At 45.3% G+C, this 17,009-nt stretch overlaps 1 protein-coding gene and 1 long non-coding RNA gene across 2 annotated transcripts in view; one reads left to right on the forward strand and one right to left on the reverse strand.

The window, feature by feature from the left end:
* Window positions 1-11,239, forward strand: part of LOC125456505 (uncharacterized) — a 31,648-nt gene extending 20,409 nt beyond the window's left edge. Inside the window, exons 2-3 of the long non-coding RNA XR_009446087.1 lie at window positions 1,499-1,544; window positions 10,862-11,239. This is a non-coding gene — a long non-coding RNA (uncharacterized LOC125456505). The remainder of the gene's footprint in view (window positions 1-1,498; window positions 1,545-10,861) is intronic.
* LOC125456373 (atrial natriuretic peptide receptor 2-like) overlaps window positions 1-17,009 on the reverse strand; it is an 86,847-nt gene that overhangs the window by 18,270 nt on the left and 51,568 nt on the right. The window contains exons 17-21 of the mRNA XM_059648169.1: window positions 16,746-16,839; window positions 16,555-16,642; window positions 14,536-14,675; window positions 5,393-5,545; window positions 3,011-3,109 (exon numbers count right to left, since the gene is read on the reverse strand). Coding sequence (XP_059504152.1) covers window positions 3,011-3,109; window positions 5,393-5,545; window positions 14,536-14,675; window positions 16,555-16,642; window positions 16,746-16,839 — 574 coding nt within the window. The remainder of the gene's footprint in view (window positions 1-3,010; window positions 3,110-5,392; window positions 5,546-14,535; window positions 14,676-16,554; window positions 16,643-16,745; window positions 16,840-17,009) is intronic.

Below are 17,009 nucleotides of genomic sequence, written 5' to 3' on the forward strand. Positions count from 1 at the left end.
ATGCATGTAGATCCTGTCCCTCAGAATCCCCTCCAACAACCTACTCATCACTGGTCTACAGTTCCCTGGCTTTTCCTTACCACTTTTTGTAAATAATGGCACCACAATAGCCACTCTCCAGTCTTCCAGCATCTTACCAATGGCTCTCGATGATACAAATATCTCAGCAAGGGGCCCCATATTCTTTTCCAGGAATAAAAACAGAAGTTGCTGGAAAAGCTCAGCAGGTCCAGCAGTATCTGTGAAGAGAAATTCGGAGTTTATGTTTCGGTCCGGTGACCTTTTCTCAGAAACGTTAACTCTGATTTCTCTTCACAGATTCTGCCAGACCTGCTGTGCTTTTTCAGCAACTTCTGTCTTTGTTCCTGATTTAAAGCGTCTGGAGTTCTTTTAGTTTTTCTCCCACATTTTTCCCCAACTTCCCACAATGACCTGGGATTCATTTGATCAGGTCCCTGGGGTTTAGTTACTTTAATGTTTTAAGGTCTCTAGCACCTTCTCTTCAGTAGTGGAGTCTTTTCAAAACATCACTATTTATTTCCCCAAGTTCCCTAGCTTCTATGTCTTTCTCCGCAGTAAATACTGAGGTGAAATATTCATTTAGTATCTCACCCATCATTTGTAGATGGTGTCGTTGATCTTTAAGGGGCTTTATTCTCTCACTAGTTACTCTTTTTTCCCTAATATACTGATAGAAACTCTTTGGATTCTCCTTAACCTTAACTGCCAAATCTATCTCATGTCCAGTTTCTGCCCTCCAGATTTCCCTCTGAAATATACTCCTACATCTCGTATGCACCTCAAATGATTCATTTTATCGCAGCTGTCTCTACCTGAAATATGGCTCCTTCTTTTTCTTGACCAGAGCCTCAATATCTCGAGACATCCAGTGCTCCCTACTTCTGCCAGTGTTATCTTTCTCACTAACAAGAACATGCTGTCCCTGAACGCTCATTATCTCACTCTTGAACGTCTCTGACTTCCCAGATGTCCCTTTATCAGTGAACATGGTCTCAAAGCCAACTTTTGGAAGTTCCTATCTCATACCATCAAAATTGGCTTTGTCCAAATTTAGAACATTAATTTATGGCCCAGGCCTATCCTTTTTCACAACTATTTTAAAATTAACAGAATTATGGTCACTGGTTGCAAAGTGCTCCCCCACTAACAGCTCAGTCACTTGTCCTGCCTTATTTCCAAAAAGAAGGTGGAGTTTTGCCAATTATCTAGTAGGACCATCTACATATTGATTGAGAAAGTTTTCTTGAGCATGCTTAAATTCACCCCCTTCCAAGCCCTTAATACTGTGGCAGTCCCAATCTATGTTTGGAAAGTTAAAATCCTCTGCTATCACAACCCTATTATTCCTACAGCTGTCTGCAATTTTCTTACATTTTTATTCTTCATTTTCTCACGTATTTTGGTGGGGGGGGGGCGCGGTGAGGTGGATGTTATGGTGCAAGCCTATCAAAGTGATCACCCCCTTCTTATTTTTCAGTTCTACCCAAACAACTTCACTGGATGATCCCCCAGGAATATCCTCTGTAAGTACTGCCATGATGTTTTCCCAAATCAAAAATGCCAATCCCCCTCCTCTCTTGCCTCCCCTTCTATCCTTTCTATAGCATCTGTACTGCCAAACATTAAGCTGTCAGTTCTGCCCCTCCCTCAGCGACGTCTCTGTAATAGCTATGATATGCCAATCCCATGTTCCTATCATGTCCTGAGTTCATCTGCCTTACCTGTAAGGCATTTTGCATTGAAATAAGTACAATTTAATTCATCAGACTTCCCATGTTCCCTGCCATGTTCTTGCTTGCCTTGTTTATTAAACTTACTCTCTTTAATTTCTGTATAAGCCTCAATCTTCTCTCTTGTGACACTGCTGCTTAAGATCGCCCCACACCTCCTCAATACTAATTTAAATTCCCTGAGTGGCTCTAGCAAATCTCCCCACTAGAATATTGATTCCCCTCCAGTTCAGTTGCAACCTCTTGTACAGGTCTCTTGCACAAGCTCCTCAGTCATGCATTCATCTGCTCTATTCTCTTTTTCCTATTCTCACAAGCACACGACACCGGGAGTAATCCAGAGATTACTACTTTGAGCTCCTGCTTTTTAACCTCTTGTCTAACTCCCTATACTCACTCTGCAGGACCTCATCCCTTTTTCTACCAATATTGTTGGTACCAATGTGTATAATGACCTCTGGCTGCTCACGCACCCCTTTGAAAGTTTGCTGTAACTGCTCAGAGACGTCCTCGATCCTGGCACCAGGGAGGCAACACACCATCCTCCAGTCTGGATGTCAGCCACAGAAGCACCTGTCTGTGTCCCTGACCAGAGAGTCCCTGATCACAATTACTCACTTGGACTTTGCCATTCCTTGCTTTACAGCAGAGACAGTCATGGTGTAACAGACCTGCCTGCTGCCATTTTCTCCAGCGCGGTTATTTCCCTCAACAGTATCCAAAATGATATGCTGGTTTATGAGGGGTTTAGCCACAGGAGACTCCTGCACTACCTGCAGCCTCTGCTGATGGTCACCCATCTACCTGGCTGTACCTGCAGTGTGGCCACCTCCCTAAAATTCCCATCTATCACACTCTCTGCTTTTTGTATGCTTCCAACTGATCCATGCAGTCTGAGAGGAGCTGCAGCCAGACACACTTCCTGCAGAGTCGATACAGTGTGAAGCTGGAGGAGCACAGCAGGTCAGACAGCATCGGAAGAGGAAAGTCAACGTGTTGGGTTGAGACCCTTCATCAGGACTGGGGAGGAGGAAGGGAGCTCAGAAATAAATAGACGAAGGGGGCTGGGGCTGGGGGAAGGTAGTTGAGGTGGTGATAGGTGGATGCAGGTAGGGAATGGTAGAGATTGGTCAGTGGGATGGGTGGGGCAGATGGTCGAGAAGGAAGATAGACAGGTGGAGGGGAATGGGAAGGGATCGTTTATCACAGTCACAGAGTCGATCATCATTAAGGTACAGGTGCCGCACTGTCTAACCTACCCTCACTTGTTGACTCCATCCTTGATGCAGTGTTAACGGTATCTCCGAATAAACAGTAACGAGGCATTTTGGTTCCAACCACACCAGCTACCAGTGGACCTTTCAAACAAACAGACAAAAACAAATTCAGTGATAATACGAACTGCAGATGCTGGAGAATCCGAGATAACAAGATGCAGAGCTGGATGAACACAGCACGCCAAGCATCATCATAGGAGCAGGAAGGCTGATGTTTCGAGCCTAGACCCTTCATTAGAAAATCTGATGAAGGGTCTAGGCCCAAAACGTCAGCCTTCCTGCTCCAATGATGCTGCTTGGCCTGTTGTGTTCATCCAGCTTCACACTTTGTTAAAAAGAGATTCAGTTGTGTGTTCTGACAGCTGGCTGTCATGTTTGAGGAGAATGATGGACTAGGCAACCAAGAGGCCAGAAATATTAACCCCGGATGCTTATTGAGAAACACCAACCATAACTTCTTTCAATGAAATGAGATAGGGAAAGTAACAAAATTATCTCAAGTTCTAACTTTTGAAAAGTCACTGGGTACACTTTGTGGACATGAACAACCTGTGTTTTTAATGTTGTAAAAAAGGCAACATATTTCACAGGAGCATGCTGAGTCAGAAAATGGCACAGAGCCGAAATACTAGGACGAGGAGGATCTAAAACATTAATCAAAAAGATAGGTTTTCAGCAGAAGATGTATCGTTGCCTAAGGAGGAAATTTCAAGCCTTAGATTTGGCCACTATTGGCAAAGCAAAGGAAGAATGCAATGAACAAGGCTCTAGAATTGGAGGTTCTTCCAGCCTCTTGTTTGTCAACCACCTATTTATTAAGCCTTGTCTAGCTGGTCTTGTGAATAAAGTATACTGTGAATAAAGTATACTACCTAGAATACACCTCCTCCCACCCACCCTCCTGCAAAAATTCCATCCCCTATTCCCAATTCCTCCGCCTCCGCCGCATCTGCTCCCACGATAAGACATTCCACTACCGCACATCCCAGATGTCCAAGTTCTTTAAGGACCGCCACTTTCCCCCCACAGTGATCGAGAACGCCCTTCACCGCGTCTCCCGTATTTCCCGCAACACATCCCTCACACCCCGCCCCCGCCACAACCGCCCCAAGAGGATCCCCCTCGTTCTCACACACCACCCTACCAACCTCTGGATACAACGCATTATCCTCCGACACTTCTGCCATTTACAATCCGACCCCACCACCCAAGACATTTTTCCATCCCCTCCCCTGTCAGCTTTCCGGAGAGACCACTCTCTCCGTGACTCCCTTGTTCGCTCCACACTGCCCTCCAACCCCACCACACCCGGCACCTTCCCCTAAAACTGCAGGAAATGCTACACTTGTCCCCACACCTCCTCCCTCACCCCCATCCCAGGCCCCAAGATGACATTCCACATTAAGCAGAGGTTCACCTGCACATCTGCCAATGTGGTATACTGCATCCACTGTACCCGGTGCGGCTTCCTCTACATTGGGGAAACCAAGCGGAGGCTTGGGGACCGCTTTGCAGAACACCTCCGCTAAGTTCGCAACAAACAACTGCACCTCCCAGTCGCAAACCATTTCCACTCCCCCTCCCATTCTCTAGATGACATGTCCATCATGGGCCTCCTGCAGTGCCACAATGATGCCACCCGAAGGTTGCAGGAACAGCAACTCATATTCCGCCTGGGAACCCTGCAGCCATATGGTATCAATGTGGACTTCACCAGTTTCAAAATCTCCCCTTCCCCTACTGCATCCCTAAACCAGCCCAGTTCGTCCCCTCCCCCCACTGCACCACACAACCAGCCCAGCTCTTCCCCCCACCCACTGCATCCCAAAACCAGTCCCACCTGTCTCTGCCTCCCTAACCGGTTCTTCCTCTCACCCATCCCTTCCTCCCACCCCAAGCCGCACCCCCAGCTACCTACTAACCTCATCCCACCTCCTTGACCTGTCCGTCTTCCCTGGACTGACCTATCCCCTCCCTACCTCCCCACCTACACTCTCTCCACCTATCTTCTTTACTCTCCATCTTCGGTCCGCCTCCCCCTCTCTCCCTATTTATTCCAGTTCCCTCTCCCTATCCCCCTCTCTGATGAAGGGTCTAGGCCCGAAACGTCAGCTTTTGTGCTCCTGAGATGCTGCTTGGCCTGCTGTGTTCATCCAGCCTCACATTTTATTATCTTGGAATAAAGTATACTGACGGGCTAAGGTTTTAACTATCAAAGAAATACCATCAAGAAGGCAGCAGCAAGAGCATGAGCCATCTTTCAATGCTAAGTAATTGCTGACAAAGCTATTGGACAACTTCCTGTTGCGGAGATTTCTAATAACTTGTCAATTACCGGGCCTCTGAGAAACTGAAATGAGTTACCTGAGTGTATGCCCGCCCTGATTTTCAACTTAACATCTGGTTTGTGTGGGATGATGAATGAAGAGCAAACTGCAACCAAATCCAATGCCATGCTTGCAATCTCGGCCGCGTGCTTGATGCCATTCTCTTTTGGCACTCCTGATACCACCATATCTGGGGGCAGAAACAGCAGAGACAGCATCAGCAGAATGGAGAGCGCTGTCAGAGTGCAGGCGCTGTCTCTCTGCATTTCTCAAAGGGCTTTTCTGCTCAATCCCACCTGCAGTTGAATGAACACCGGCCCATCTTATACTGTGAAACAACAAACATGCATTTGTAAAGCCCCATTGTTAAGTTGAAACATCCCGAGGCAAGTTGCAGGAAAGATTATCTGGCAAAATTAGACTACTCAGGAAGGTGTTAAGTCAAACAGCAGATTAAAAAGTAGATAAACAAACTTTCTTTCATTCATTCACAAGACGTGGGCATTTGTGGTTAGATGAGCATCTTATTGGCCATCCCCAATTGCCCCAGAGAATATTTAAGAGTCAACCCCATTGCTGTGGGTCTGGAGTCACATGTAGGCCAGACCTAGTAAGGTTGGCAGCTTGCTTCCATAAAGAACATTAATAAACCACATGGGTTTTTCCAACAATCAATTTTTTAGACTCTTATTTCTACTGAATTCAAATTACAACACCCACCATGGCAGCATTCAAACACGGGTCCCCAGACCATTACCTGTGTCGCTGGGTGAACAGTCCAATCATTGCACCACTAGGCTGTCAACTCCCCTATATATCTGAGAAGAGGTGATACGTGAAATACTTAGGGAGGGAATTCCAAATTTTAGGGTCCACACTGTTGAAGACACATCCACTCTGCCCTCCAGCCCCACCACCCACGGCACTTTTCCCTGCAACTGCAGGAAATGCTACACCTGTCCCTACACTTCCCCCCTCACCCCCATCCCAGGCCCTAAGAAGACCTTCCACATCAACCAGATGTTCACTTGCACATCTGGTAATGTGGCATACTGTATCCGCCGTTCCCTTTGTGGCCTCCTCTACATTGGGGAAACCAAGCGGAGGATTGGGGCCCGCTTTACGGAACACCTATGCTCGGTTCGCAACAAACAAAATCACCTCCCAGTTGCAAACCATTTCAACTCCCACCACAGCACCCCCTCCACTCCTCGGATGACATGTCCATCCTGGGCCTCCTGCAGTGCCACAATGACGCCACCCGAAAGATGCAGGAACAGCATCTCGTATTCCGCTTGGGAATCCTGCTGCCCAATGGTATCAATGTGGATTTCACAAGCTTCAAAATCTCCCCTCCCCCGACCGTATCCCAAAACCAGTCCAGACAGTCCCTGCCTCCCTAACCTGTTCTTCCTCCCATCTGTTCCCTCCTCCCCCATCTCCTACCTAATAATCTCATCCCGCCTCCTTGACCTGTCCATCCTCCCTGGACCGACCTATCCCCTCCCTAACTCCCCATCTACATTCACATTTACTGGCTCCAACCCCACCTCTTTGACCTGTCTTTCTCCTCTCCACCTATCTTCTCCTTTATCCATCTTGTATCTGCCACCCCCTCTCTCCCTATTTATTTCAGAACCCCCTTCCCCCCCGCCCCATTTCTGAAGGAGGGTCTAGGCCCAAAACGTCAGCTTTCCTGCTCCTCTGATGTTGCTTGGGAGGTGCAGGTCCCAGTTGCAAACCATTTCAATTCCCCCTCCCATTCTTTAGATGACATGTCCATCATGGGCCTCCTGCAGTGCCACAATGATGCCACCCGAAGGTTGCAGGAACAGCAACTCATATTCCGCCTGGGAACCCTGCAGCCTAATGGTATCAATGTGGACTTCACCAGCTTCAAAATCTCCCCTTCCCCAACCACATCCCAAAACCAGCCCAGTTCGTCTCCTCCCCCCACTGCACCACACAACCAGCCCAGCTCTTCCCCTCCCCCCACTGCATCCCAAAACCAGCCCAGCCTGTCACTGCCTCCCTAACCTGTTCTTCCTCTCACCCATCCCTTCCTCCCACCCCAAGCCGCACCTCCATTTCCTACCTACTAACCTCATCCCATCTCCTTGACCTGTCCGTCTTTGCTGGACGGACCTATCCCCTCCCTACCTCACCACCAATACTCTCCTCTCCACCTATCTTCTTTTCTCTCCATCTTCGGTCCGCCTCTCCCTCTCTCCCTATTCATTCCAGAATGCTCACCCCATCCCCCTCTCTGATGAAGGGTCTAGGCCTGAAACGTCAGCTTTTGTGCTCCTGAGATGATGCTTGGCCTGCTGTGTTCATCCAGCTTCACATTTTATTATCTTGGATTCTCCAGCATCTGCAGTTCCCATTATCTCTTTCTGACTGCAGTTTGCAATCGGGACTGAGGTTACTCATAGCAACATCTCCCTGGCCAGGGGGAAAGGGAGAAGGACACGTGAATGCAGTGGCTAGAAGAACAGGTCAGGAGTTAGAAAACCTGTGGTGAGTAACTCGCCTCCTGACTCCCCCCAAAGCCTGCCCACCACCCACAGGATACCTCCCTGACAACCCATTTCAGTTCATTGCAGCCATGTACATACTGCAGCAACAAGAGCAGATCAGAGGCTAGGAATCCTGCAGTAAATAACTGACTCACTGACTCCCTAAGTTCTGTCCACGAGGCAGATCAGGAGTGTGATGGAATATTCTCCACGTACCTGGATGGGTGCAGCTCCATCTACACTCAAGAAGCTTGACACCATTGAGAAAAACACAATCTCTCTACAAGCAATTGGTCCAAAGTGATTTTTCTCTGATTTTGAAACTTTTCCCTGGTTCTGGTCTCTGCAAACAAGGGAAACGTCTGACCCATTTCTATCCTCTTTTTTCAAAGAAACCACCTCATTCTTCTGAGGAACCAATTTGCAATGTACTCCCTTGATGGTAACAATATCCTTCGTAAAAATGAGGGGATGAAATTCAGACACAATACTCCAGCAGTAATCTAACTAATCTTTACAATTGAAGCAAGACTTTGTTACAGCTGAATGCAAGTCCTCCTACAATAAGGACTAATATATCATTAGACTGCTGTGCCTGCAAATTCGCCGTCAGTGACTTACTGACAAAGACACCTCGTTCCCTCTGTACACATACACTTTGTAACGTCTGTCCATTGGTTTTTCCTAACAAACTAGTTAAACTGACACATTCACTAGGCCCGTCCAAATCTCTTAGAAACCACTTTGCTTCTTCTTCTTAGTCCATATTTCTACTTAGCGTTGCGTCATCATTGGAAATATTACTCAGAGATAGTAAGAACTGTCAAATCTGGAGTCAGAGATAACACAGTGTGGAGCTGGAGGAACACAGCAGGTCAGGCTCTGAAGATGGATCCCGACCCAAAACGTCAACTTTCCTGCTCCTCTGATGCTGTTTGGACTGCTGTGTTCCTCCAGCTCCGCACTGTGTTAGCTTGGAAATACTACTGTTGTGATTGCAACGAGATCAGTCAGGTGGACTTCTTAGCGTATGAGTTTCCTGATTGGCCCAGATGAACAGCCCCAATTAGGGAGTCCTGGCTGACAGATATAAACAGGAGAGTCAGACGTTCTATTCATTCTGTGAGTTATGCATGAGTGAACAAAGGGTAATATGGTGATGGGATACTGGTCTCTGTGCAGTTGAATCAATCACATTTGATTGGCACCTCTAAATCATTGTCATCTGCAGTGAATAGCTTGGGTCCAAGTATTGATCCTTGTGAATACCCCACTAGTCACCTTCTGTCAGTGTGAGAATTACTCTTTTATTCCTGCTCTGTGTTGGCCAATTGTTATTCCACGCTGTCCATCATCTCCTGCCTCATGTGCTTTAGTTTTGTCGTAGAACCTTCCGTGGTGTTCTTTTTATCAAAAGCATTCTGAAAATTCAATACTTTTTACATCCACCAACTTCTTATTCATTCAAAGAATGTAGGCGACATTAGCTGGACCAGAATTTATTGCCCTTCCTAGCTGCCCTTCAGAAGGTGTTGGTGAGTTGCCTTCTTGAACTGCTGCAGTCCACATGCTGTAGGTAGATCCACATTGACATCTTTCAAGATTTTCACATCCAGGGACAGTGAAGGATGGTGAGTGACTCGTAGGGGAACTTGCAGGGGGTGGTGTTCCCATGTATCTGCTGCCCTTGTCCTTCTAGAGAGAGATTGTCATGGGTTTGGAAGGTGCTAGTGAAGGAAACTAGGTGAGTTGCTGCAGTCCATCTTCCAGGCGCTGCTACTCAGTGTCGGTGGTGAAAGGAGTGAATATTGAAGGATGTCAATGGGGGTGCCAGTCAAGTGTGCTGGTTTATCCTGGATAGTACTGCTTTCCTGAAGTGCCCTGCTAAGCTTGATTGATATGAATTATGAAGCTCAGACAAACAGAGCAGCAGGAACTGTGTTTTAGATTTAGTCTAGTTTTCTTTTCAACTGAATTAAAGCTGAACCAGAGAGACGGAACTAGGAAATCGCTCAGCGTATTTAAAACCTTCACAAAACAGTCCTTAAATTTTTCCTTCTGAAGGGAACCAAAGGCCAACTCTCATTTCCATTAAAAGATAATCACAGCATTAATTTTTTTTGTGGTGACCTTTATTCTTTCGGTTTGGATACAGTAAGGACGTTTGTCAATTTGCTGTAAAGAACTTCTAATGTTGTGCTGGCACTTTGATTGTTCCCTTCACATCTGACTGGGAACACAGAGCCCATACAGAATCATTAAATGTTATCATTAACACACAGCAGCAGGAATAGCCATAGCTGTTTGACAGGAATCGTTTTTGTTGTGGACTGCAATAAACACTTGCGATATTGTTTGCCTGGAATATCTAGGATTCTTACATCTGTCCCTGTGTTCTTTGTGAACCGTAATGTAATATGCATGAAACTGGTCTCATACAATATAGTCAGCCAAATAATGATAAGTGGTGTCAAATAGGTTAACCATTTAATTTAAGAGCTGTCTTTATGCTTTGCAGCAGGGATTTATGATGCAAATCCATCTGCAGAGAATGAAGACTTATTTAAAAAACATTCTTCCTGGCTGAAAGCCACACAGTCAAAGGCCAAAAATAACAGTAAATTGAGTTTTAGCCCAGTATAATCTAGTCACTGTTGGAAGAATTTGCTCACTGTGTATTGTCCTTAAGTCATCCAGACATATATAAAGCACACAGTGTTCTTAAAAATCTCCAATAAAATTGAGTCCACAGCACAGAAACAGATCTCTCAATCTAATTGGCCTAAACGGTTGTTTATACGCGTCACAGGCTTCTTTAAGGGACCCTCTTGGTATGGAGTCATACAGCACAGAAACAGACCAGCCAATCTATGCCAAATATGATCCCAAACTAAACTTGTCCCACCTGCCTGCTCCTGGCCCAAGTGTCTCTAAACCTTCCTATTCATGTACTTATCCTTCTCTTTCTTCCTCTTGTCTATATCCAGCTTACCCTTAAATGCATCAACCTCTTCCATCTCAACTACTCCAAAGGGGAACCAGTCCCACATTCTCCCTGAACGAGAAAACCAAAGAACTGCCGATGCTGGAACTCAGAAACAAAAACAGAAATTGCTGGAAAAAACTCAGCAGGCCTGTGGAGAGAAAACAGTTACTGAAATGTAAGAAGAAGGGCCTTGACCCGAAATGTCAGCCTTCCTGCTCCTCTGATGCTGCTTGGCCTGCTGTGTTCATCTAGCTTCACACCGTTTTATCTCAGATTCTCCAGCATTGGTAATTCCTAGTATCTCTTACTGAAATGTAATTCTGCTTTCTTTGCACACATGTTGCCAGACCTGTTGAGTTTTCCCAGCAATTTCTATCTCTGTTCCACATTACCCTTACTCTCACAGTAAAAAAAGCTTCCTTTGAAATCATAGTTGGATTTATCAATGTCTGTTTTTATTTATTTCAACTGCCTTAAATTTACACAGGTTGACACCATTTCTCTGCTTTTCAATTCTATTCCTCCAGAAATCTCCCTTTTATCTGAAAGATGTTGTATGAATGCAATGGGAGGAATTACTATTATTTCTGCATGGCGAAATGATTGAGCTCCAAGATGAAGCACTCAATACAGTGTCGAGCTGGAGGACCACAACAGGTCAGGCAGCAGAGCAGCCAGAAAGTCAACATTGTAACAGAAATAATGGGAACTGCAGATGCTGGAGAATCTGAGATAACAAAGTGTGGAGCTGGATGAACACAGCAGGCCAAGCAGCATCTTATCAACATTTCAGGTTTGCTCAAGGAGGGTCCTGACATGAAACATCGACTTCCCTGCTCTCTCTGATTCTGCCTGACCTGCTGTGTTCCTCCAGTTCCACACTATTATCTTTGACTCTAGCATCTGCAGTTCTTGCTATCTCCAAGATAACAACATTCCTCAACCCACTCTTTCACAGTAATTAGTTGGAGGCTTTTGATAGGAATGTCCTTTGCACTGCTTACTTCATAAATAAATAAATCCTGGCTCTAAGTTCTCACACCTCAGGCAACTCGCAAGCTGAACAGAAAGACATATTTAAACAATATTTAGTGGCAATCATTACAGAGACAGGGACATGACCTCTACGTATTGCACTATGCATGTTAACTTTCAGGGGTGGGTAGAAGGGGGAAGGGTCAGTTAGATATACTGGGCAGATAGCCAACACTGGTAAACCTGATAGTCTGACAATCAGAAAGTTCAACCTGCGGAACACCTAGAATCATAGAGTCCCTAGAGTGTGAACGCAGGTTATTCAGCCCCATTTGTCCACACTGACCCTCCGAAGAGCATCCCATCCAGACCCACACGCACTCTATCCCTGCAACCCTGCATTTCCCATAGCTGATCCACCGAACCTGCACATCTTTGGACTGTGGGAGGAAACCACGGCACCTGGAGGAAACCTGCACAGACTCAGGAAGAATGTGCAAACTCCACACAGACTGGAATTGAACCTATGTCCCTAAGTGCTTGTGAGGCAGCAGTGCTAACTACTGAGTCACCATGCTGCCCTATATAAGACCTGGTTAGTATCCCAACAGGAAATCCATTATCCCAGTAACTATTAATTCCTTCATTGTTCTTGCCCCCTGCAGATTCAGAAGGAACTGGTATCTGCTCTCAGTTGTTCTGGGTGGGCTGGATAAGAATAAAATGGACAGCACTCATGGCAGTTAAACATAAAAGTCATAAATTAGCATAGGACACATACCAACTGAGATCAAGCTGTATCTTGACCCTAACAATAAGAACCAAGTTACCAAACAGGACTACTTGCACGCCAAATGACAGAAACAGCAAGTGACAGAGCTAAGTGTACCCACAACCAATGGATCAGATCTAAGCTCTGCAGTCCTGCCACATCCAGTTGTGAATGATGGTGGACAATTAAACATCTCTCTGGAGGAGGAGGCTCCACAAATATCCTCACCCTCAATGATGAAAGAGCCCAGCACATCAGTGCAAAAGATAAGGCTGAAGCATTCGCAGCAATCTTCAGCCAGAAATGTCAAGTGGATGATCCATCTCAGCCTCCTCCAGTGGTCCCCAGCATTATAGATACCGGTCTTCAACCAATTCGATTCACTCCACATGAGATCAAGAAACGGCTGGAGACACTGGATACTGCAAAGGCTACAGGCCCTGACAACATTCCGGCAATAATACTGAAGGCTCATGCTCCAGAACTTGCTGCTCCCCCTGGCCAAGCTGTTCCAGAACAGCTACAACACGGGTATCTACCTGACAGTGTGGAAAATTGCTCAAGTATGTCCTGTACACAAAAAGCAGGACAAACCCAACCCGGCCAATTACTACCCCATCAGTCTCCCCTCGACCATCAGTAAAGTGATGGAAGGTGTCACTAACAGAGCTACCAAGCAGCACCTGCTCAGTAATAACCTGCTCAGTGACGCCCAGTTTGGGTTCTGCCAGGGCCACTCAGTTCCTGAGCTCATTACAGCCTTGGTTCAAACATGGACAAAAGAGCTGAATTCCAGAGGTGAGGTGAGAGTGACAGCCCTTGATATCAAGGCTGCATTCGACCAAGTGTGACATCAAGGAGCCCTGGCAAAACTGGAATCAATGAGTGTCAGGGGTCAAACTCTCCAGTGGTTCGAGTTATACCTGACACATAGGAAGATGGTCGTGGTTGTTGGAGGTCAGTCATTTCAACTCCATGACATGCCTGCAGGAGTTCCTCAGGGTAGTGTTCTTGGCCCAACCGTCTTCAGTTGCTTCATCAATCATCTTCCCTGCATCATAAGGTCAGAAGTGGGGATGTTCAATGATGCTTGCACAATGTTCAGCACCATTCATTACTCCTCAGATGCCGAAGCAGGCCATGTCAAAATGCATCAACACCCGGAAAACATCTAGGTTTGAGCTGATAGGTGACACACAGGTTCCAGGCAATGACGATTTCCAGTAATGTAGAATCTATCCATTGCTCCTTGACATTCAATGGTATTGCCATCACTGAATCGCTCATGAAATTTCTTCACCCAGAGAGTGGTGAGTCTGTGGAATTCTCTGGTTGAGGCCAAAACATTGAATGTTTTCAAGAAGGAGTTAAACATAGCTTTTTCAGGCTAAAGGGGTTGAAAGGACATGAGGAGAATGAGGGAACAGTGGAATGAGTTGGATGATCAGCCATGATCCTATAGAATGTGGAGCAGGCTCAAAGGGCCAAATGACCTACTCCTGCTCCTGTTTTCTGTGTTTCTATGCTATGATTCAATGATTAATTCATGAAAATGACTCTTAAAGCATATGACATTCTGGCCATGAGGCATAACAAGCACCAGTTTTGCACGGGCAAAGAGTCACAGGCAATGAATGAGCCAGCGACATCCACATCTCCTGAATGAAGAATTTTCAAAAACCCAAAACGGGCATCTGATACACTCCTAAGGCTCCCTATCTTAATAAGGGACCTGGGGTTTTCTACAGGCATTAATGCGATCTATCAAAAAGTTGTCATGTCCAAAATGTTAGTTTAAATAAAACTGCATTGTTCAATAAACCTTGGATCTTCACTCTGTGAAAGATCCTTGCAGCAGAAATCAAAAAATAAGTAGAATTATCTGTGAAATGGCTTCACGCAGTTACCTGACTGTAAAATACACTTACATGCATCTCCAATTGTCTCAACTTTGTAGACGTCGTAGTTATCAATGATAGCATCGAAGCAGGTGTAGAGTCTGTTGAGGAAATCCACCACCTGGTAAGGCGTGCTGGCACTGGAGAGCTGGGTGAATCCAACTATATCACTTTGAAGGAGAAAAACATACAAGGAGCTCTTAGTTTCAAACACTAAATTCATGATGAGTTTGTCACATGTAGCTGGCTGAGAAGGTGGTGAAGAATGTCACTCATTGGGACATGTATAACAAATATCACCGTAAAGTGGAACATTTCTATACCATAAGAAATGGACCTGCTGATTTATAAAGTCCACTTGCCAACCAATCAGAACATTTTTATCATACAATATAGAAGTGGTGTCTTCTTTTTACATTGTTATTCTTGTGAAGTGGCCTGTTGAGCGCAGGGGACTGGTTAACTCAATTGGCTGGTCTCATTTCTGATACAGGATGATGCTAATAACACGGGTTTAATTCCTGCACCAGTTGAGGTTACCATGAAGGTCCTAACCTTTGCAACATCTACCTTTACCTGAGACATAGTGACCACCACCAGTTCCCTCTTTCTCTCTAACAAAAGAGCAACCAATAGTCAGGTAGGACTATGGTGACTTTACCTTTACCTGATGAGAGCATGACAAAATAAGTCTTTTTTCTGCAAAATTGAAAAACTGTGTAAAAGTTAATGAATGGAAGATGTAGAAACATAGAGAATAGGTGCAAGGATAGGCCATTTGGCCCCTCAAGCCTGTACCATTATTCAATACAATCATAGTTGATCGTGCAATCTCAGTATCCCATTACTGCCCTCTCCCCATACTCCTTGATCCCCCTAGCCACAAGGACCATGTCCAGCTTCCTCTTGAATCTATCCAATGAGCTGGATCCAACAGCTTCCTGTGGGGGAGATTTCTACAGGTTCACAATTCTGAGTAGAGAAATTCTTCCTCACCTCAGTTCTGAATGGTTTACTCCTTATTGTTAGACTTTGACTCCTAGTTCTAGATTTCCCCAACATCAAGAACATCCTTTTTGCATCCACCCTGTCCAGTCCCATCAGGATTTTATATGTGAGATGCCCCTCTCATTTTTCTAAATTCCAGCAAATACAAGCTCAGTTGATCCAGTTTTTCCTAATATGTCAGGTCTGCCATCCTGGAAATCAGTCTGGTGAACCTTCACTGGACTCCCTCAATAGCAAGGTGCCCTTCCTGAGACTAAGAGACCAAAACTGCGCGCAATACTCAAGGTGTGGACTTACCAAGGCCCTGTATAACTGCAATAAGGCATCCCTACACTGACATTCAATCCTTCTCGCTATGAAGACCAGCGTTCCATTAGCTTTCATCACCACGTGCTGTACCTGCATGCCAATCTTCAGTGACTGTTCCACTATGACACCCAGCTCTTGTTGCACCTTACCTTTTCCTAAACTGACACCATTCAGATAATATTATTGGAGAAAGTAGAGAACATTTTATACATGAGAAGTTCTTACTGAATGGTAGAGCAGGCTTGAAGAGTCTAATGGCTTACTTGTGTTCTCAAACGCTGCAAACCTTCAACTAGTCAGGCAGCATGGAGAAAGTAACAGAGTTACCTTTTCACATTAATGACCCCTCATCTGAACTCACTTTTGAAAATCATCAATTTTAAAATTTAACTTTGTTCCAATCTCCGTAATGTTGCCCTGACCCATGAAGGTATTTTATCTTCATGGTCTCTGCCCAGTACTCTGAAGTTGGGATAGAAACATTGAGGTTTGCTTTGCATCTATGCTGTGTTTGCTTTAGGAATGTTTGAATAGGAAGTATTTCATTCTCCTTGGCTAACATCCCACCAGGGTATAGGGTGAAAAGTCATCACTGAACATATAAAGCAGTTTATTTCACATGCATTGACTTGACAGTAACTGAGAAAGGTGCCAACAGGGACACCAACATCCAAAGCAATGCCACCACCATCATCAGAGTGAAATCAGACTCACAATACCCAAATGACACACCTGAAAAACACAGTAGCATTTGAATAACTTTGAGCTTGTGAGGTAATCCCTTGGCGAAGATCATCAGCGACTTGCTTTGGTAACATGCCTGGTGACATTAACAACAACACAACCATCAAATCAGGTTCACAGACAGGGAATGTTCTGTTCACAGCAATGATACAGACTGAATGTTAACTGGAGTATCTTACTGTAAAGCAGGGAATCTGTCTTTTGTTTCTCCTGAAGTAGGTCTTGAGTCCTTTCTGCCACAATAGATTCCAGGTGCTTGCTGTACTTTTCCATCTAAGTAGAAAGAAGAGTTCTGGGTCAACGTACAATCAGGAGAGGTACTGATTAGTGAATTCTGTAAATGGAGAACAAAAGAACAAAGAACAGTACAGCACGGCAACAGGCCCTTCGGCCCTCCAAGCCTGCATTGACATATTTTGCCCTTCCATACTAAAAGTGCCTTC

The sequence above is a fragment of the Stegostoma tigrinum genome, chromosome 8 (genome assembly GCF_030684315.1).
Source record: "Stegostoma tigrinum isolate sSteTig4 chromosome 8, sSteTig4.hap1, whole genome shotgun sequence".
In the NCBI taxonomy this organism is placed as follows: domain Eukaryota; kingdom Metazoa; phylum Chordata; class Chondrichthyes; order Orectolobiformes; family Stegostomatidae; genus Stegostoma; species Stegostoma tigrinum.